General features: G+C 39.9%; 2 protein-coding genes across 2 annotated transcripts; both read right to left on the reverse strand.

Moving 5' to 3' along the window:
* Nucleotides 1–1058: 1058 nt before the first annotated feature.
* Nucleotides 1059–4663, reverse strand: LOC139478432 (fibrinogen-like protein 1). The gene is made up of 3 exons (XM_071260890.1): nt 4424–4663; nt 2414–2510; nt 1059–1735 (listed from the first exon to the last, which is right to left on the reverse strand). Exons 1-3 carry the CDS (start codon nt 4661–4663, stop codon nt 1059–1061), a joined length of 1014 nt encoding a protein of 337 aa, XP_071116991.1.
* A 7807-nt stretch (nt 4664–12470) lies between these two features.
* On the reverse strand, nt 12471–21838 carry LOC139478767 (putative ferric-chelate reductase 1). Its single transcript, XM_071261382.1, has 11 exons — nt 21620–21838; nt 21094–21189; nt 20007–20160; nt 18869–18988; nt 16214–16329; nt 14905–14991; nt 14608–14688; nt 13960–14059; nt 13584–13727; nt 13001–13134; nt 12471–12569 (listed from the first exon to the last, which is right to left on the reverse strand). Exons 1-11 carry the CDS (start codon nt 21836–21838, stop codon nt 12471–12473), a joined length of 1350 nt encoding a protein of 449 aa, XP_071117483.1.
* Between the last annotated feature and the right edge of the window lie 222 nt (nt 21839–22060).

Genomic DNA, 22060 nt, shown 5'->3' on the forward strand with positions numbered 1-22060 from the left:
ATAGAGGAACAAAAGCGACAAAGAAAATTAAAGAAAATATGTCCGTTGTTTGATGAGATGATATTATTTGGTCAAATCATCACTTATATACATGTCGAACTCCCGTTACAATCATGTAATTGATACATAATGAATGATTGTGCGCCGTTTTGAACTAAACTTCAGTTACATCAAGGCGATTCTTGATCAGCAATATGTGGAAAACCTTCAGTGATGTCCTCAACGTTACCACTTTGGTGAAATCAAAGAGCACAGAAAATGTGTCGAAACACACACACACGCACGCACGCACGCACGCACGCACACGCACACACACACATCTTATCACTACGTAAAACTTATCAATATACATGTATATCAACAATTCAAGCTCGTTGAATCCACAAATGTGTTATCAACAAAACAAAATCAGTGCTGTCTGAATGCATTACTTTGTTTATTACCTTCGAAACAACAATGCGTTTTCAGAACTATTGTGAACTGAGGGGCAAAAAAGTACACCGAGTTTGTTGTTCATGTAATTGAACATTGAAAAACTGCTGTCAGTTGATGATGTCGAGTTGACCATCACTGATTTCTGCTACTGTTTTTAAAAAGTAATCTGTGGCTGGGTAATTTTGTACAAAAATAAACTGGTTCAGTAAAGACTGTGATGAGAAATGTATTTGCAACCACATGACCCTACTATGTTTAAAATATTGTAAATATTGCCGAAAAAGGCAAATATATAGATTTTCAAAGATAAGATGTCTAATATACCCACCAGCAGTTGTGCATTATGCGATTTTTTTAATTTTTAAAAGGTTTAAATCAAATTATATTTTTAAAAATATACCCATGCAGTAATCTTACAGTGCTGATTGATCACCACTATGGTTCCTTTTTAGAATATGATATCACTCACATAAGTTATTGTCAATTGAAATCACACAGGTGATAAAATCAATTGGGCGGTATAGTTTCTTTTGCTCCTCGGTATATATGCAGCCTCACACAAAGGACACACACTGTACGCGCAAAACACAAACGACTGTCCAACAACTGCAACTGGTCCGATCTCATGGCGAGTCTGTCAGCCAGATGTACGTGCTGTACACCGAATAGGGAAATCCATCCCAGAAGACCTCCCCAGGAATGTTCTGTCGAAGGCCGTCTGAAGTCGGAGTGAGTCGACCGTTGGGGTTGCACAGGGTCGGAGTCCCCGCGTAGGAATACGCGATGACATCACAACTTTTGAACCACCAGCCCGACTGATGTTCCAAGGCACAAGTCCACCACGAAAGATCATCGTTGTCACGGTCTTTGGCTGAGAATGGCTGCTTGATGACCCCGGTCAGGCAGTCGATCCCAAAGTCCCCGGATGTTTGGTCGAAAGAATCAATTGCGAAATTGTTGTCATCGTCCAAGATTTTGAAACTGGTGTAACGTTGGGAGTAGGCCGTGCCGTCCTTAATGACGTAGCTGATGGTGAAGGTCATGTTCTTAAACGAAAGGAGGGCGTAGAGGTGGCGGTTTCCAAGCCAGTGGTCCCCTGTAAGCGTTCCGAAGCCGCCAGTGTACTCCGACCATGGTCGGAACATGTCAGTGGAGGAATGTTCCCGGTACTGAACGTACAGTCTCCCGCCTTTACTCATGTCGCACCGGACAAAGAAGGTGTGGTTGGAGGTCGACGGCTGGACGGGCAGAACACCCTTAAAGTTGACGTAGTTGCCTGACGTGAACCCTTCGCTGCAACCTGGATACAATAAATAGTAAAAGTTAAGTGGTATAAAATACTGTAGGGCAAAGTAAAATATATACCCATGTTTGACTATGGATAATATGAGACAAACAAGAAATGGTTATTCGATGGTGATGTATTTGATACCAGTATCAAAGGCGATATTAATGTAGCATATCACTGAGTATCGCAGAACAGGTACACATGACGTCACAAGGAACATGGGGTTCACAATTCGAACGGGACGGTCGGTTAAATGGGACGGAGTGGTTAAAATGTTCGCTCCTCACGCCGAAAATCCGAGTTCGATTCCCGAAATGGGTACAATGTGTGAAGCCCATTTGTGGTGTACCCCGCCGAGATATTGCTTGGAATATTGCTAAAAGCGGCGTTAAACCATACTTACTCACTCGCAATTCGAGTGACTGTTTTCAAGTGTATTTTTCTTTTGCCCGGCACTTTGTTTCATGATTGATATTTCATTGTCTGCGTACCATATGGTCACACTTATTCGATATATGTTCAACTAGCTGCTTATATTTATATTTAAAATGAATTTACTGATTGCTACCCTTTTTTAGATCAATGCGGATTCTTCGTCAACAGACAACAGTCTGGGTGTGATCTTTGCAACTATGCAGGATTAAAATGAAATTAATCCGGGTAAATATGATTGAATAACGTTTTACTCACTTGCCATGCGTCTCTCACAGTTGTCCCCCACATAGCCGTGAACGCAGACGCAGCTGTTCCCCGCGCCTTTGTAGCCCCCGTTCTGACACTCCCCGCGCTACCAGACAGACAAACAAAATTGATTACATGGCGGATAGCAGTTACCCGGCATTCGAAAGTTCAATTTTGTTCGGTATATCCGAAGGGCAGATTTCATGTCATTTCTAAGATTGAGTCGGACTAACGGGCTTTCACTGTTAAACTATCCATCTTGGACGTCCAGAAGGACACACGGGTTTTCACTGTTAAAATTCCGTCTTGGTCGTCCATATAAACGAACGGGTTTTCACTGTTAAACTAGCCATATTGGACGTCCAGATGGACGAACCGGTTTTCACTGTTAAAATTCCGTCTTGGTCGTCCATATAAACGAACGGGTTTTCACTGTTAAACTAGCCATCTTGGACGTCCAGATGGACGAACGGGTTTTCGCTGTTAAACTATCCAACTTGGACATCTAGATGTCCGAACGGGTTTTCACTGTTATACCATCCATCTTGGACGTCCAGATAAACGAACCGGTTTTCACTGTTAAACTAACTATCTTGGACGTACAGTAGGACTGACATATTTTCACATTCTGGATAGGGCACGGGTGGCCCAGTCGTCTAAGGCGCCGCGATTCGCTGTGCAGAGTTGCGTCCCTTGGGCACGCCAGAAACCTATGATTGTGGGTTCGAATCCCGGTTAGCCCCGATTATGTTTCTAGGTTTGTCAGCACCATACCCGTGCTCGTGGGTTTCATCGAAGTGGTAAACGTCCGAAGCCTGCATCACTTCGGGCTTTCCTGCCACATTGAGCTGACACGCCGTGATATAACTGGAATACTGTTAAAAGCGGCGTTAAACACAACTCACTCACTCCATTCTGGATATACCTGACAATTCTGATAAATCACAGTGAAAATACAGCTAATACTAATAATCTTCTGGAAGTTGTTTAGAGTTTAGAAAAATACCAAAGACATCTTAAAACAATAATTGTATTTAGCAATAGGACTCGAGTATAAGGAACGTTGTGTCTGTACCATGAATAAACATAGTTAATGGTCAATACATATCATCCATTTCTATAACGGTACTACTACTACTACTAGTAGTAGTAGTAGTAGTAGTTGTAGTAGTAGTTGTAGTAGTAGTAGTAGTAGTAGTAGTAGTTGTTGTTGTAGTTGTATTAGTAGTAGTAGTAGTGGTCGTAGACGTAGTTATAGTAGTAGTAGCAATAGTTGTAGTAGTAGTAGTAGTAGTAGTAGTAGTAGTAGTAGTCGCGGCAAAAGCAGTAGAATAAGTATTTGGATTTAGGACAATTATGGGACAAAATGAGGACTATTTTCTGTCGCATAATTTTACATTTCCAAAATCAGGAGTATATATCAATATCTGTGAAGATAAAGTTAAAACATATAGAAGAACAGTCCGTGTCGTGTAATTATTTTGTGAATTTCTTTACATATGTGCTACTGTACACTAATGCATCTCGCCACTTTATATAGATAGATAGATAGATAGATACATAGATAAATAGATAGATAGAGATAGATAGATAGATAGATAGATAGATAGATAGATAGATAGAGAGAGAGAGATAGATAGATAGAGAGATAGAGAGATAGACAGACAGACAGACAGTTAGATAGATAGATAGATAGATAGATAGATAGATAGATACATAGATAAATAGATAGATAGAGATAGATAGATAGATAGATAGAGAGAGATAGATAGATAGATAGACAGATAGAGAGATAGAGAGATAGACAGACAGACAGACAGATAGATAGATAGATAGATAGATAGAGAGATGGAGAGATAGACAGACAGATAGATAGATAGATAGATAGATAGATAGATAGATAGAAAGATAGATAGATTCTAGCATATCACTTTGACATGGAATAGTCACAGTCACTCTTAATGCATTGGAGACGGAGATACAATAAAATAAAACCTGCTAGAAAATTAAATCTACCACCTCCACAAAATAACGTGAGAATTGTTCCTCCTTGCACTGGTTATTGTCAGGCTGGGGAAAGAGAGTACAGTTTCGGCCGTTGCGGTCAAATGTCCGGCACTGAGGGTTCTGGAGGCACAGAACGGCGCATTGTATCCCCGTGTCGGTGTCCACAGTGGCTAGAACGGACGTGGTGGAACACAACTCTGCTTTGAACATAAAGATGCCCGTGATTTGAGGCAGGTACAGCACGTGCATCATGGTTGCCAGGAGACAGCAGTGTGACATCCTTCTTGACAACACGTCGTAACCGGATCCTTCTGACCTGTAGATATAACTCGGCTTTATAACCATCCTCGATGATCTAGGGTATGACCTCCAGTTTGTTATTATGCATACCCTGGACCCATTCGCTACCATAGCTTCTTTTCGAAGGTGACGTGCATACGCTCATTATGCCTTTCGCGCAGATGTTCTCTCCTCAATTTGTGTTATTTGATTGGATGGCTATTTTGTAGAGTCCACATAGTTTGTATCGCAGTCAAATTAGAGCCATGTTGGCGATAGAGGCCAGGGTATTTATCATAAAATAATACAAAAGAAGAATCAAAAGTATATTCATGAATATAGCTTGGCCACCTGAGTTCTTTATATATAATGACATATTCAATTAGATCAATTTGTCACATACGTTTCATTAGTGCTGTATAGAAGATTCTGTGTGTATGAAAGGTTGGCTTAACAAGATAATATTTAGGGATGAATATGTCTCTGCTTTGTAAAAATACAACAAATCAAATCAACAGAAAGTATTACTGATGTGGAAGTGGAGAGGTTGCACTTTGTACATATAGTAAATGGTTGTTATATTGTAATGTTCGAAGTTTCGAAGTTTGCATAAAGTTGTAGGTTAATAAAGATAGGTATAGAGTAGCGATTTACATGCAAGAAAGAAGAACTTGTTATATAAGAATGTCAGTTTTGAAATTCGCTGTCTTTCTAGCGTTGTCAAACAAATTAAATCGTCGCAGGTTTGAGGAATCCGTACATATGAAAACCCAGTTTGAAATGATAGTAATCAACCAGTTTGTTTTATCATTATCGTCAAAAGTATTTCACAGTATCTATCTTCACTTAATCTAAGTATTCTACACCAATATTTAATACAACGATCTTAAAACACAAGGGAGTTTTTTCAAGTTCACCTGAAAGAGCATTTGTAGAAATTCGTTTTTCAACAGAAATATAACTCTTAAAAAACATTGGTGTCAACCTTTTAAATATTTATTTCCTATCGGTGTATCCAAACAATTCTGAACCATATAAAATAATAGGAGCCATCTTTGAATTAAATATGTTGACGCAGCAGTTAATTTGTGAGAGAGTATTTTTTCAACGTTTTTATAACTGGGGAAGATGCTTTTCCTGCTTCAACAGATAGAGTATCACAGACTTTAGTCCGTACAAATCTTGAAGAAAAGATATCTTTAATATGGTACAGCTATCTTTGCATTTCCCACACTGGGTCTGGCTAGGATATTTTCATACATATTCTTAAGTATTATAAACATTTTCCCACGAATTTCCCTGTTGAGTTGGACTCATAAAAAATAACATATATCTATTAACGCGATCGAACGCTTTCTCAAAGTCAATAAAACAAGAATAAAACCTATGGTTTGATTTTCTGAGATATTTCTGACAGAGATTGCAGAACGAAATGTGTATCAGTTGTAGAGTAATCACATATCAATCCAGCTTGTGCTTCATATATCGTATCCTTGACTTGAACTATTGACTATTTCTTATTCCCAGTTGTATAATTGATGTGAAATCAGCAATAACAGTGGGATAATCATTCCTATCTTCTGGAAATCAACCAAGTTTAAATACAGAGCATATTCAAATGTAATACAATGAGATATGCTACACAGGTTTGTCGACGTACAGGATTTGTCAGGCAAAAACCGCACACTGTTGCATGCAAATTGTGTGAGAGCCGGGTGCTACCGGTAGAGCAGAACATGCCAACTGATTTCGCGACAGCTGTTATCACTGATTGTCAGTGATCTGTTCATATACTATTTGCTGCCATTTTGCCTTTTACAGCCAATGAAAAATTGGTTCGTCGGATAAACGAAACTAGTCATAATCTGGCGTTGACATTTCTGATATTCACAACAGGAACTAAAGCAACGACCTGGCAGAAAATACAAGGAACAAACAAAAGTAGTTTCCATTTCTTTGACATACAAATTTTAATTGATAAGAGTGATTAAGAGGCAATAAACAGTTCTGGATAAGATAAAAGATAGTTTTTAATTGTTACTGGACAAAGTTTAATATCATTGATAATGTACTGGGGTGTTTTTTTATACATTTTCTATTATATACGAAAACAAACAAGAACACCAAGAAAGAACAAGTTCAATAGACTCACCTTACATTACGTGTGTCAATCAATACGTTTCACAATATGTTTGACACATTCCACCAAAAACTCGTGTGATGAGTGAGTACCAAGTTAGTACAACGACTTCAGCACCCTCTACCGCCAAGAACTGCCGTCACAGAAACAACGTTTTGATATCGATTTTTAAGACTATAATTATTCTGCCCTAACCACCTCACTGATCAATAGAACCTATTAACGCGGTGTTGGGGGTCTGCGTGTTGTCTTATCGCAAGCCTACGTCTTCAGGAATAAGAAGATAAAGCTTTTCTCATGTCACTAGGTAACTTCAACGCTTAATTGGAGTATACCGTTCTCACAAAAATATAAGACTCTCGATTTTGAACAACAGTTTTTAAACTTACACTTATTCAATCATTTGCAAGATTGTTAAGAGACATCACTTTGTTTGTGGCAAATTTTGTCCAATAGACTTTAGACTGAATAATTTTTTTCTGATCGATTACTTGAAGAATATGGTAGTTATTTCTAAACATATGAAATATTCACGTTTTATCACACACACACACACACACACACACACACACACACACACACACACACATCAAAAGCTCTGACTTATAATTATTTTACAAATGATTTAAGCACAAAGATTATGACTTTGAGTGCTCTACCAGAGGTGTGCGTCACAGTTGGGGATTACACGTGTGTTTAAGCATGGTAATAGTATCTCCACAAACAGCCACACGTAATAGGATCAGATTGTCCCAACCATCCGCTTACGAGGTCACCGAGGATGTTGTCATGATAACGGTGTAGGATGCTGTTGGATAAGGAAGCAGGTAATATGTTACAGTTAAATTCTCTCGGTTCAACTCTTTGGTCTGAGGCCGTGTGTTGAATAAGGAATTGTGCCCTTAATGCCATCCACTTCCCTAGCTTCATCAACAGTCACGCTTCGCTGATTGCCACTTAAGAAGTCATATACACCACACACGACCAAACTATCGTTATTATCCAATGGAAATTGCAAAGAATAATACTTTCAAATGGATTTTACACTCCTTTACACTGCGTGCATGTCGACATTCAAATGAATACGAGCGTAACCCTTTTGCTGAGTTGAAAAAAATATTAAATGAGAAATTTTGTCGAGATTTATTATTGACAGTGTAATGCATTATTTCCGTCACTTGATCCGCAACTGTTTGTAAATCAGCGGCCACTTTGATCAGCAGTGCAAAAAAATGCTGTTGAAGTTTTAATGGCGCAGAGCTCTTAAACATTCGAGCTACTTTTACCATGCTTAAATTGTGTTTTGATCATTGAGGACCATAGAATGTGTTACCGTTCGTGGCGTGATGAAAATGATAAAGGAACATATACAACACAACTTTTATTATTTGTAGTTTTATTGAAAAAACATAAAAGTAAACACAATACACGTAATAACATTTTGTTTAAAATAGTAACTCGCTTGTGGTTAACTCTTTAGAAGAAACATGTGAATCTTTATTTCATTCCTGCAGAGTATTGAAGCATTTCCAACCTCAGGTGTACCAATATATTTTTAATAGAAATTTGTCGCTAAACTTAGCCCACAGATCATGATTAAATCGCAGGAAGAAGACCCAGAGAAATGTTCAAACTAGAAACACTAAAGCACACAATAAGCACAATAAACGCAATGATACTTCAACAACAAAAAAGTAAATCGCTTGTGGAAACTATTTGGAATAGTCCAGCAGGAAGATAGGGTTCCCAGGCGCCCGAAAGATATATTTTTTAACTCATAGTTTTTTCAAACCTCAGAGTGTCCACTACATGAATTTTGATGTTTCCAAGGTGAAACAGTGTTCCATGCTGTCCACTGCCGGCCATATTGGATTTCTGACGAATAACTTTTCAACTCGCCATGACACATGTGTGTAATAAGGGTGTGAGGAAAATTAAAATAATTAGAATATCATTTAAACAAGTATGATACATTAAAACCTGAAACAATCAGTATACTTTACTCAAACACATGCAAATATTTATCAACATACAAAACGAATTCATATGCTTTCCGTGATGTCTGGAGGAAACAGTATTAAATTTGCTTAAATTGATAGTTTTTCGCAAAAATAACAAACTTAGAGTTTGAAAAAAACACAGTAACAAAGAAATGATTATACTGCTTCACAAGTTTCACCAGTTTTGTGCTGGTAAGAGTCTTTGTGAGGGGTTATTTTCAGTGAGAACTTTAAATTTGTGTCTATACAGATAGTCAGGATTATTCTCAGTAACTGCCAACTTCAAACATAAGAACTCAAGCGTGTATGCAGCATAGTCTTGTTCTGATCCCAGAGACTTGCATAACTGATCACTCTCTTCTCTCCACCTTGGGTTTGGTCAAAGCTGCTCCTAAACCTGTCTGGCCAGCATTTATATGCAATTCAAGAGGAAGAGAAAAATCACAGAAACCAAGAACAGGTGATGAAAGTAGTCTGGCACGTAACTCACAAAATGATTGTTCCTGCTCTGGTTACCATTCTCATATTCTCTATAGAGTTTCACTTTTCCATTTTCTCTTTCGTAAGTGATCAAGTAGAAGTTTATTCAAATTCTGGCAATTTGGGCACAATTGGCGACAAAACGTAGACAGTAACCAGCCAATCTGAAAAATGACGCTGCTTCCTTTTGGAGAAGGTGGTCAGGGCCATGAAGATATCATCTCTAACTTTTCTTGCTTTCAAATAAACGACGTTGTCATCAATGTATACCATACATCGACAAATGTTAACAATGAAGATATTCTTCCTTCAATCTTTGATCTATTAACGGGCTGTTGCACAATCCAAATAGGTCGGAAATATATTTATTAAAGCCGAGTGGGCTGACTGTAAATGGTGTACGCTCTTAGTCTTTAGCTCCTCCTAGCTCGTCGTTTGAAAGGTATTTCATCAGTTAGTTTTATCCTGTGTTTGACAGCTGAAGTAAATCCTCTGTCTAATTCATCCTTTGAAATGAGATCATTAAAACTTGAGATCAAACCTTCTGCTACCTTATCTTAACAGATGCATTTGATAAGTATCTCTATCCATCTCTATTCTCTATGTTGAGAAGTTCCCGACATCACTACTGAATAGTCTTCAAAATTTTGACAGGTTCATCTCACAAAGAATGGTCCTAGTAGTGACATTGTTGATGCCTACTTTAAGAATAGCTTGATACTCACAGTGGTACATAACGACGGTTGATTGTATGTCCAAAACAGGGGGTATAACTGATCTAGGTGTGGCTTGCATCAAAGCACAAGTCCGAGGACAACTCAAACGCTTGTCAACATATCCACCACAACTATGCTGCTGTTGGGAACACCAACAATATACTTAATCTCGGGACTCGGGACTATCCCTAATCTATAATTGTGCCCGAACTATAGGGTCTCAATAATAACATCTTTCAATCAATGGTTTTAGTACATTGGTGCCAAGCAAATTGGCAACTGACCAGTTGTATTTACTGTTTTGAACATCTAACCGCCAACATGTCATAAATTCAAAGTCACCAACCCCATGAGAGTCAAGGTCCACTGCCACATATTCCAGATAATGAAGTTATGATCCATCAACACATTCCATTTCCAAGACTGTTGCCAAAGGCTATAATGGGAGATGTGAACAATGTTTATCATAAAGGGTTCTCCTAGCAAACCTGTCGGTACATATGGTCTACCATGGCGGGACATATTCTTATGATCCGCCAAGCATTGGCATTAACTCTACAAACTTTCTGTAGGTGACCATTCTGTCCACAGTGATAGTCTAACCTTTCTGCACTATCATACTGACCGCCCCTGTGGTCTTGTGGTAGAGCGTCTGCCCGTCTGTTCGATTCCCGGTCGCGTCATACCAAAAGATGTTAAAAGATGGTACTTGTTATTACCCTGTCTGGCGCTCGGCATTAAGAGGCTAAAACAAGGACTGGTCGGTTCGGAGTCAGTATACTGTGTCTGAGTGGGGTATTCATGTTAAACTGTGGCATGGTATCTCAGTCGGCTAGCATTACTTTGTCCCGCAAAGATGTGACATCTGCTACTAATTGTTGTACAATACGTTCTAACTTAGATATAGAGTGAGAATCGTCCTAGGCACTAAAAGCTGGCTTAGTGGTAGCCTTCAAATCTTGGCGCTTTCTACCTTGGCGTTTCCTACGGGTCACCTTATTATGTCGCACGACTTGACGGAGTTAATCGAAAGCCTTTAACAGTAACTAGATATATGTTTCGACTCCTGCTCTGCAGCTGAAGACTCTACCAGAAAACAGACTCCCACCCCCCCACACACACCCCTAATATGAAATGGTCGGTCCCTAAATATTGAAAGCATAGCACTTCTAACAACTGCTGTAGAGTGTTCCCTACTGTGGCGTAAACTCGCACCTCCAGACGTAATCCAATCTTGACCAGTCTCACCCATGAAAGTATTTTCCTTAGGAGGATGTGTACTATTAACTGTAGGGGCTAAAGGGATAACGGAGAAGGATATGCTGCCATTGATGCTGACTGAAAAGATAACTATTCTGCCATCCATTGTAACAAACCTTTGAGTTATCAGCCTTTGGTTTTACAATCATGTCTTTCTTAGACAAAACTTTCTTTTAATCAGACCTCAGATATGTTAGGTGGTAACTTCAATAGTAGTCAATTGATTCTAAATCTGTATCAGAATGACCCAAATTAAACACAAAATAGACTCACATGTGAATGTGCCATGATTAGATATACTGATGCAAATAAACCATACCTTCGCACTTGTGTTGCTTGTCACAGGCATTTTAATCGTTTCTTTTTTACTGTGACTAATTTTTTCGTGTTTTAATGTATTAAACTTGTTTCAAAAATATTTTAATCATCAAAATAGTCGTGTATGTTAATGTGCCATGTCTAGTTAAAAAGCATGCTGATTATAGATTTTCGTCGGAAATCCAATATGGCCGCCAATGGACACTATGAGACAATATTTCGCCTTGTGAACATAAAAAAATATTTAGTAGACACTTTAAGGATTATAAAAATGTAAATAAACAAATATTATCTTTCGGGTGCATGGGTACCCTATATCCTATTCGACGAGAAGAACTTTTGTTTATTTCATTCTTGCAGAGTAATGGAACTATTTCAAACGTGACATCTTATTAATATGTACACATATATTTACATTAGGAACATGGGGTCATACAACGTCGTATTGGGTTTGTTCGATTCCCGACATGGGTACAATGTGTGAAGCCCATTTCTGGTGTCCCCCGCCGTGATATTGCTGGAATATTGCTAAAAGCGGCGTAAAACCATACTCACTCACTCACTCACTCGTATTGGGTTTAAAATCATACCTGAATCATAGGAAGAATACCCAGACAACTATTCAAAATAGAAAAGTATCAAACATTGCAGAAGGGGCTTAACAAAAATGTCTCATCTCCGATTAACCAGTGTATACAGTCACCAGTTTATTAGAGATGTTATTATACATGTTAATATACATTACACGAAAACTGTACAAATGAATTTCTTATGTACATATATATTTCAGCAATTTCAACACAAGAAGATAGCATCCAAACGTATTTTATGTATAATTTTGTGCTACAAAGGAGTAGCAATTACTTTCAGTGAGGATGCGTTGCTAGAAGAATCACCATGACAACAGAGAGTAGACCGGTTATGACATAATGAACCAGGAGCATGATGGTCTTGACTCGGTTCTCCTGAAACAGGAAGTTGATGTTAAAACATTTCCATCAACAAACAGCAAACAAGCAACAACTCCATAATTATCAACGGGAGCATCCAAAACAAAAGAGTGAGTGAGTGGGTTGGGTTTAATGCCCCTTAACAGTATTTCAACCCATAAGCACTGGTATGGTACTGACAAACCTAAAAACAATAATAAAGGCGAACCGAGACTCGAACCCAAGATCATATGTTCCTGGCGTGCCCAAGGGACGCAACTCTGCACATCAAAATGCGACGTTTTACGTTTTAATAGACTTGGTCACCCGTTCTGGCACATATCCTTGAACAAAGGGACGCTACTCATAACAGTGATTGCTTAGAACCAAAGAAGACTCTCAACAGGCACTGTGAGCTCACAGAGCGACCTTCTGTGCAGTACATAAAATACACTTAAAATTGTTACCTGTTCTATGGTTGGTGGGGGTTGAGTTATGACAGCGACAGGAGCTGTAGGGGGAGGGGTGGTGACGTCGTACCCCTTGTGAGAACCACGCCTCAAATTCAGACTGGAACTCAACTCGAACTTGGTCTGCTTAGCTGTAAGCAAACACACACGATGCAATGTTACAGTATCGAGTATTCACAGTGGTACACTCACCACACACACACACACACACACACGCACGCATGCATGCACGCATGCACGCACACACACATGCATGATTCTCGTAAAGCTGCTTTAAACTCATTCACTAACTATGTTTATGAGCTGTATAGCAAATGATGTGTGTTTGAAATTTCATTTGAATAATAGAATGGAAAACAAGCATCCATTAAAACCTTTAAGAACCTATTACATCACGGACTTCTTACATGTATCCGATATTCGAAACGGGATCAGAAGTGATACATATCAGTCTTCGTGGCTTCGTCATCGATGAATTTTTCACTGTACCTAACATGCTTCTGTCACAGGATGTAACAAAAAAGCAAAAAGTATCTTAGATGTTTTGTTTTGTTAAGAAAAAGATATACACGTGTTGTACCTGCAAGAGTCTTGAGAACAGTCGGGAGAAGTTCCATTGCAACTAGGTACGCAGCCAAGTACACGACGTAAACCGCCATGACAGCTATCGGCGCTGATGATGACCCTGCCTTTGTCAGGTCAAGGCCGATGAATATAGTAATTACTGAAACATTGAAGGAAACACAATCAGATGTTTATATCAGGAAGGTACCCATGAGACTGTAACACACGGTCGATGAATTTACCACCTCACCTGAATATATTAGTTTTTATAATCTTAATTGCAGTTTTGTTTTGCACAGGATTCTTGATTTAAATTACACATGGAGAGACTACTGTAGCATGCGTCAGTTGTTTCTGTCTCCGTGTTAAGATTAGCTGGAGTGCTTACTTACTTGCCAATACCACGGAGACAACCCCTACTCCCCAGTGGGCCCAGTTGAAGAGTTGTCTCCCCACGGACTCGGGGCCTGGTCGAAACAACGCCATGATTGGCTGCAAATACACACATTGTACATATGAACATACATTTATGGCAAAATGAAATCCAATGTGCATTATCAAACATACTACTAGAATTTATGTTGGGGTTTAATGATTTTATCGATTACATCAGACCTGCCATATTGGATAATATAACGTTGAATTTGAGGTACTGTAGGGTATGGATTCTACTTTTCTCATTCTTTTTAAATCGAAAAAAGAGCTGATTCTTTCTACTAATATATAATATATAGGCTTTTTATATACATTTTGAGAGTTACATTACATCTCGACATTATTATTAAACAACCGGACAAAGAAAATATACACCCATGTTTGTGGATAAAAATGAAACACGCTAGAATGGTTAATTGATGGTTATGTATTTGATACGGGTATCATAGTTCTGTTTTTTAGACCTTAAGTGTGCAGTGTTTTGGCGACTGTTTTCAGCCCAGTGCCGTTTTGATAACATTTGACAATTTTTTGGTCAAATCCAATTTGTGGTAACTTTCTTTTGCCCGTAGTATTTTGTTTGCAGCCACTGTACTGGTACCTACGTTGGTGATAGCGAGGACGATGACGATGATGCCGAGAGGAGGATGCAACTGTTGATACTGCTTGCCTGGAATCGCTGGAATCTGAACACAAGGGATGAAAGGGAAATTACAATCCGAGGCGTGTTTTAAAGATTTAACAAACCCTTCCGGCGAATACCAACTTGATTATTACATTAATTATTACATAGTGTGTGTGCATTTGCATTAATTGTAACATCATTTTTATGCATCACGGTAATATTGTTTGTAGTAAGAACAATGTACACAAAGAAAGTAGTCCCCGGTTGCTTTACTGACCTTGCTGTATCCTTCCGACTCCACGACAACAATTAGTGCCGCAAGGATGGTCATACACACTGATGTCACCATACAACCACGGTGGATCTGAAAACATATCACATATATTTAGTCCTCAGGTGCTTGTTTTCAGAATTAGATTAGGGTTCACCTACATGAGTGAGTGAGTTGGGTTTAACGCTGCTTTTAACAATATTCCAGTTATATCGCGGCGTGTCAGCTTAATGTGGGAGGAAAGCCCGAAGTGATGCAGGTCTCAGGCGTTTACCACTTCGGTGAAACCCACGAGCACGGGTATGGTGCTGACAAACCTAGAAACATAATTGGGGCGAACCGGGATTCGAACCCACAATCATAGGTTTCTGGCGTGCCCAAGCGACGCAACTCTGCACAGCGAGTCGCGGCGCCTTAGACGACTGGGCCACCCGTGCCCCCGTACACCTACATGTACCTTGTTGGTGTGTTGCTTCACAACGCACTCAGCAATATTCCAGTACTACTACTCGCCGTGTCCGAACTGACATACAGTTGTAGCAAACTTAATGTACAGTAAACTACGGTTATAACGAACTCCAAAGGACCAGTAATTTTAGTTCGTTATAACCGTAGTTCGTTATAAGCCTATATACAGCAAATGAACGGGATAAAAAAACAAAACAGTTCGTTATATTCGTCAGTTCGTTATAAGCGTATTCGTTATAAACGTAGTTTAACTGTCGTTATTTTTTTCTGCGAAATATGATTTAAAAGTGTGTAAGTGAGTTGAGCATCGCTTTAACAGTATTCAGTTAAATCGTGGTCGGTTAACGAGGTTAACGTGGGAGGAAAGACATTGCTCGTTTAAAATTTGTATAGGACCACATCACGGATGGGCACAAACAGTATGTCAACAAAAGGACGACTCTGGAATTTGAACCCACGAGAAACGGATCATGGCAGAAATAGGTGATGCAACTATACACAGCGAATTGTGGCGCCTCAGAGAGCTCGAGCACCAATACCCACAAGTAACAGTGTAAGGGGCTGGACCATTTTAAGACAATTTTTATCTTTGAAAAGAGAATCAAAACAGTTTTTATTAACCTTTTACCCACATTTCAACCCCTATAACTATCATCTGAATATCAGACTAACCTGGTATAAGGAATTAGTTACCCAGTATTAAAAGGTGTAGCAATCAGATGTGCAGTGTGTTTTTTTCAACCTTTTATTCATAGTAAGAAATACGTTATTTAAAGACGAACGGTTCCACTTCAAGCAAGTTTCTTTAGTTACATATGGGCACACGCGTCTATCATTAGAGACTTACCTGAAACCATATTTTCAGTCCGAAGAAGTGGGTTTTTGGCAGCAATGGTTTTCCGTACCTGGCTGTGACAAGCCCAATACCCGGAAGTAGCACCCAACACATGATCATCATGCAGCCTGTTGTGGAACATGTAATAAGCGGTATAATGAGGCTGAGAGAGAGAGAGAGAGAGAGAGAGAGAGAGAGAGAGAGAGAGAGAGAGAGAGAGAGAGAGAGAGAGAGAGAGAGAGAGACCCTGTCCACTAATATAGCGTGACGTAGTTTAACATGGATACCCCACTCAGATATAGTGTACTAACTCCGAGCCGACAACCCCTTAATGCCGAGCTCCAGACAGTATGACAACATGTGCCATCTTTTAACGTCTCTTGATATGACGCGACCAGGGAATCGAACAACTGATCTTTCGCTGTCCTGGCTAATGCCCTATCCACTAGGCCACGGAGGCTGTTCGCCTTTCATATTCATTGGTACATGTATACGTGTCTCCAGGAATAACGCATAACACAGTTACACATATTCGTTTCTAAAGGAGACGATAATGTCGCCCACTGGGTTGAGCTTTAGCCCTGCGATCTATTCTATATGCAGTGCAATGTGTGTTGTTGTTATGGTTACGGTGTTGCCACATGTTCCGCCATATAGTGCAGAGTAATCGTGCCAGATACTACGGCGGGCAGTTTCAACTGAGTCCGAAACAGGCACACCAGTGATTGATATTATGCGCAACATCCCTTTCCGTAGGGGTACGGTCGCAGGCAATCAACCAACTCACTGACCATCCAATGTTACTCATTGGATGACCTTTTATAAACCGGAAGTCCCAAGAAGGCATGAACAAACATATCAGTGTGTTCATAAACATAATTATCCGAGGAGGTGATAAATAATATTAAGTCATGTGTCCAATCTATATATGATGACGCACAGGTACACGCAATTGAAAACAAGAATGACTTTAGTATATATTTATTTTAGATATAGTATGGGCTACATCATATATAGAAATAACTTTCTGACCTATACCATTTAATCATTGGACAATATCCCAATGATCATAATTATGTTATACACTCTAAAACCGATATAACTATTGCCTTAAAAACGTATCAAATGCTACACATTATTGAATAATGCCTTTTAAATAGAAATATGCATGACCTTAACATGCATATAAATATCAACCATTACATGGTTCATAAAATATATAATACATATATCATGTAAAATTACTATATAGAATATAGAACGGATTACATACAATGTCTATATAGAATATAGAACGGATTACATCAGATTTGAGACTTTTATATGATGTCGGTCTGTAAATAATAGACACTGGACTAGTCCAGTGATTGCCATCATGAGCATCGATCAAGGGAATTGGATACGATGACATGCATGAACAAAGTCAGCGAGCCTGACCACCCGATCCCGTAAGTCGGCTCTTACGACAATCATGGATTGCTGAAGATAACTCGGATGTATATGAGACAGTTGTACCTTCAGTAACTAAGAAACCTGTGCACAAAAGTGGCCTGTATTTGATACACATTTTCTTTAAATGAAATTAATAAATGGTTCATTATAACAACAATATAAATTAGTAGAGATGATATCACACTCAAATACAATACAATATATATCTGATGTTACTGGACGGATATATTTAAACTGCCTGATGAACGATCGATATCAGACTTCCCGAGAGGACGAAAACAAGGCTACTTCCGGTCCATCCGCTGCCAGCTTTGGGGGCCGGGGGTATTATGACGCCTTGCAACTCTGCAAGCACACAGATAAGTGTGTTAGTTATGCAATACCCATTTCCTTTTTCCATGAAATAAGTTGAAGTGATAAACTTTATTTACAAGCAAAGTCCCGCAGCAATTGTTCCTCCCCTCTGCCCAGCCGCCTTCAAGTTGCCAAGACCCCATCCAGGGGGCAATCAATTATAGGACACATCAGCGTCATTAGTTTCAATCTCATTAAAATCAGATCTTAGTTCTCGCTACCGCTAAACAAAGATCTGAGGACACTCCATTACAGATCACATCAAAACGAATTTGATTGTTTGTTAAAACTTTACATGTATGTAATATGGGCCATATGGCCTTGAAAACAATAAACTAAACTAATTTTAACGGAATAAGCCACACGGCCTGTAGCTGTTATTCGGAAAACCCCGCATTAACCTTTTTGAGTTGAATCCCCAACCACATAAGACTGTCACTTTCCTTATCTGGTAAACGACGCTCCGATTGGTCGGGTGAAACGTCCTTCTGACATGAACCGTAACAGAATGTTCTCAGATCTTTGTTTAATGGTAGCGAGAACCATGAGAACGTCATATATATATATATATATATATATATATATATATATATATATATATATATTAGTTCTCCCCTGATATTGAACATGTTTTTAATGTCAACAAGTAACTTAGGTCTTCTGGTTATATCCCCCAAAATAATTTAACTAATACAAACACTCTTAGCACTGATGTTTGAGTGTGTCGGGCTACAGTACTTTTGAATGTCTCCTTAAGTTCATCATGTGCTCTTATGCTTCCGGTCCAGGCAGATTGCGGTATCAAATACAGGCTCACTTGAGTACCACCGGGTTCCGTGTAGGATTACAGAGATTACTCACCGTGAGCCAGCACTAGCGGAAACCTAGGTCCCTCACCTCCCACACTCTCCATGCTCTGAAGGTCAACCATCACGTCAGTCACTGGCGGCAGAACGTCGTACCGGTGAGGGAAGATGCTACCTGGAACACCAGCATTGCACAGGTGTACGTACAGCTGACGCCAAGTGAGTGCAAAGTGTTTCTTTGGGCCGCTTTTGGCAATATTCCTGCAGTATCACGGCGTCATATAATTGCATCCATGTTGAGGTGAGATGAGATGAAATGGGGTTTAACGTCGGGTCCAAGATTATTACACTTATATATCGACGTGTGTGTGTTTGTGTGGATGCTTGTACTAGTCCGGACTGATGCCGATTTATAGTGCTAGTACACTGAGATACCATGCCGCAGATTAACATGAATACCCCACTCAGACTCCCTGACTCCGAGCCGACCAGTCTTTGTTTTAGCCCCTTAATGCCGCACGCCAGACAGGGTAACAACAAGTACCATCTTTTAACCTCTTTTGTGATGAGCCGGCCAGGGATCGAACCCCGGACTTTCCGCTCTCTAGTAGGACGCTCTACCACAAGACCTTTGGCAATCTCCATGCTAATAATCGAACTGAATTGAATTGAACGAATTTATACCATCAGGAAACCGCTCGGCCCCGAAAACGCCTTGACTAACAGATAGTTTAAAAAAGCAATTTGATAATTTCCATTTTCAGCATTTCATTCATATCATCGATTTGAAATTTAAAGAAAATCGAAACTATTATCATGAAACTAGATGCAACGATGCATGGTGTGATTCCTTTCAAAAAGTAAGTGAGCGAGTGAGTTGGGTTTAACACCGTTTTAACATTATTCAATTTATATCACGGCGCGCCAGCTTGACGTGAGAACAAAGCCCGGAGAGATGCAGGTCTCAGACGTTTACCACTTTGGTGAAACTCACGAGCATGCACGGTAATGGTGCTGACAAACCTAGAAACATAATCGGAGCGAACCAGGATTCGAACCCATAATCATAGGTTTCTTGCGTCCTCCATAGATGACTGAGCCACCCGTGTCCCCTCTTTTCAAAGACAATGTACTCGTATGTCAGTATATCACTTATTTCGCTAATATATATAATATATTTACGTAAATCCTACCACTGATGGCATCCCCGTCGGCAAACATAAGGTAGTAGTCGTTGTTAAGGTCCTTCAAATGTGGGTAGAAGTCATCCCTCTTAACGCGGTCAAAGCTGCACTCGAGGACGCCGTTGACGTAAGAGCCGGCAGCGTTACTCAGACCGGCGGTCTTCTGGAACGTCAATCACAAGTGTGAGTTATAAATGACATGAGGACCCTGAAACGTAAACTGAGTAAGGCAGCGGAATATGCTAATGGAAGAGTAAGCGATAAGACTTTGAAAGGAGACTCGGATCCTCGCTTTGTACCCATGTGGGATCCGAATCCGGGCCTTCGGTGTGACGAGCGAGTACTCTAACCACTAGGCTATCCCGACGCCAAAAGTCACTTTGAAGAGAATTTCATATGTATTGTGGCCTGTCCCCCTGTTCGGAATTCCAAAGTGACATGGTAATATGTGATAAACATGTGAAGCCAAAGATTAGAGAATATTGTGAGGATCCTCCTCAAAATGGCGACCAGTAACGTGGTACGCAATATTATCGCGGTAGTTAATGTATAATGTATCGTAATGGCTAACGCTTACTAACACATTAACAATATCATACGCAAAATGTTTCTTGTTCTTTATTCTACTTCTATGACACATCAATCAGGATTGATCGAAGCTGATGTTCTTCATCGAGTTCGGTAAACAAAGTACCTGTGACCAGCGGCTCAAGGGCAGGCAACTCTGTTATCGCGGTATCACTATTTTGTGTCTGATACGTTATGGAATATGCATAATCAGTATTCATACGGCATAGGTTAGGTCAAAGGACATCGTCCAATTAAGTGGATTCTTTTCAAACCAATTTCGAAAGGAGGTGGGGGTAATTTCACTTCAAAAACATTCCAGAAACTATCATAAAAAAGTTACTTACTAGTAGCCGTGACATAACGCAGCGAGTCCTGTATTCGATCATGCGATGAAATACTGTGCTTATTTTTGTATAAGTAAACAGTCGATAGGGGATGTAGATTACGAGATTTACCGAGTCATACTATATACGATTGCTGGTTAACAGTTCATATACAGAAATAATAAACATTGTCCAGTACTCACGTCTTCCATGCGAATGTTGATCTTATCATCGTTGTAGGAGCTATACACGCGGACAAAACCGGCGTCGATCACGCATTCAATGACAGCATCATCTCCCTGAATAAAAACGGGTACATAGTTCAACATTCTAATACATCACAAAGAACGTTTTTTTCGGAACGTATTGAAAAGACGACCATCGTGCAGCTGATCTACTCTTCCCAATGCCCTATGTTTATGTTTTTTTTTTTGTTGTTGTTTAACGCCGCACTCAGCAATATTCCAGCTATATGACGGTGGTCTATAAATAATCGAGTCTGGACCAGACAATCCAGTGATTGACATTATGAGCATCGATCTACACAATTAGAATCGATGACATGCATCAACCAAATCAGCGAGCCTGACCACCCGATCCTGTTAGTTGACTCTTACGACAAGCATTGTCGCCTTTTACGACATGCATGGGTGGCTGACGACCTATTCTACCCCGGATCTTCAAGGGTCCCTATGTTTATGTCATGACCCAAATCTAGATAACGCTCACCATCAGCCTGTCCTCTGAAAAAGCAATGGCCATCCACCTCTCGCTACTTGCTGGCTCGATCTTCTTCATATCAAATGTGATGACGTCCCCAGCTTCCACCCATGTGACGATGTACGTGCACCTGCCTCTCTGGCAGTCGTGGAAGCAGCCCCGAGTCCGGCCACACCCAGGGTCCAGGGGAAGACCAAGAGGGGTAGTACCCTTGGAAGCATTCTTCATGGAAGAGAAAATAGCAGAGGGTTATTCGTTGAGCATATGTACCAATGCAGGTGCCCCTGCAACATCTTCAAGAATATTAGACAAAAGGTGAGGTGAAAACGTCGCGTCCAAGATTATTGCACTTATATAGCGACGTGCATGCACGTGTGTTTGTGGCTGCTTGTACTAGTCCGGACTAATGCCGATTTATAGTGCTAGCTCACTGAGATACCATGCCGCAGT

This window comes from Haliotis cracherodii, unplaced genomic scaffold, assembly GCF_022045235.1.
Source record: "Haliotis cracherodii isolate W230 unplaced genomic scaffold, xgHalCrac1.p SCAF_4, whole genome shotgun sequence".
Taxonomy (NCBI): domain Eukaryota; kingdom Metazoa; phylum Mollusca; class Gastropoda; order Lepetellida; family Haliotidae; genus Haliotis; species Haliotis cracherodii.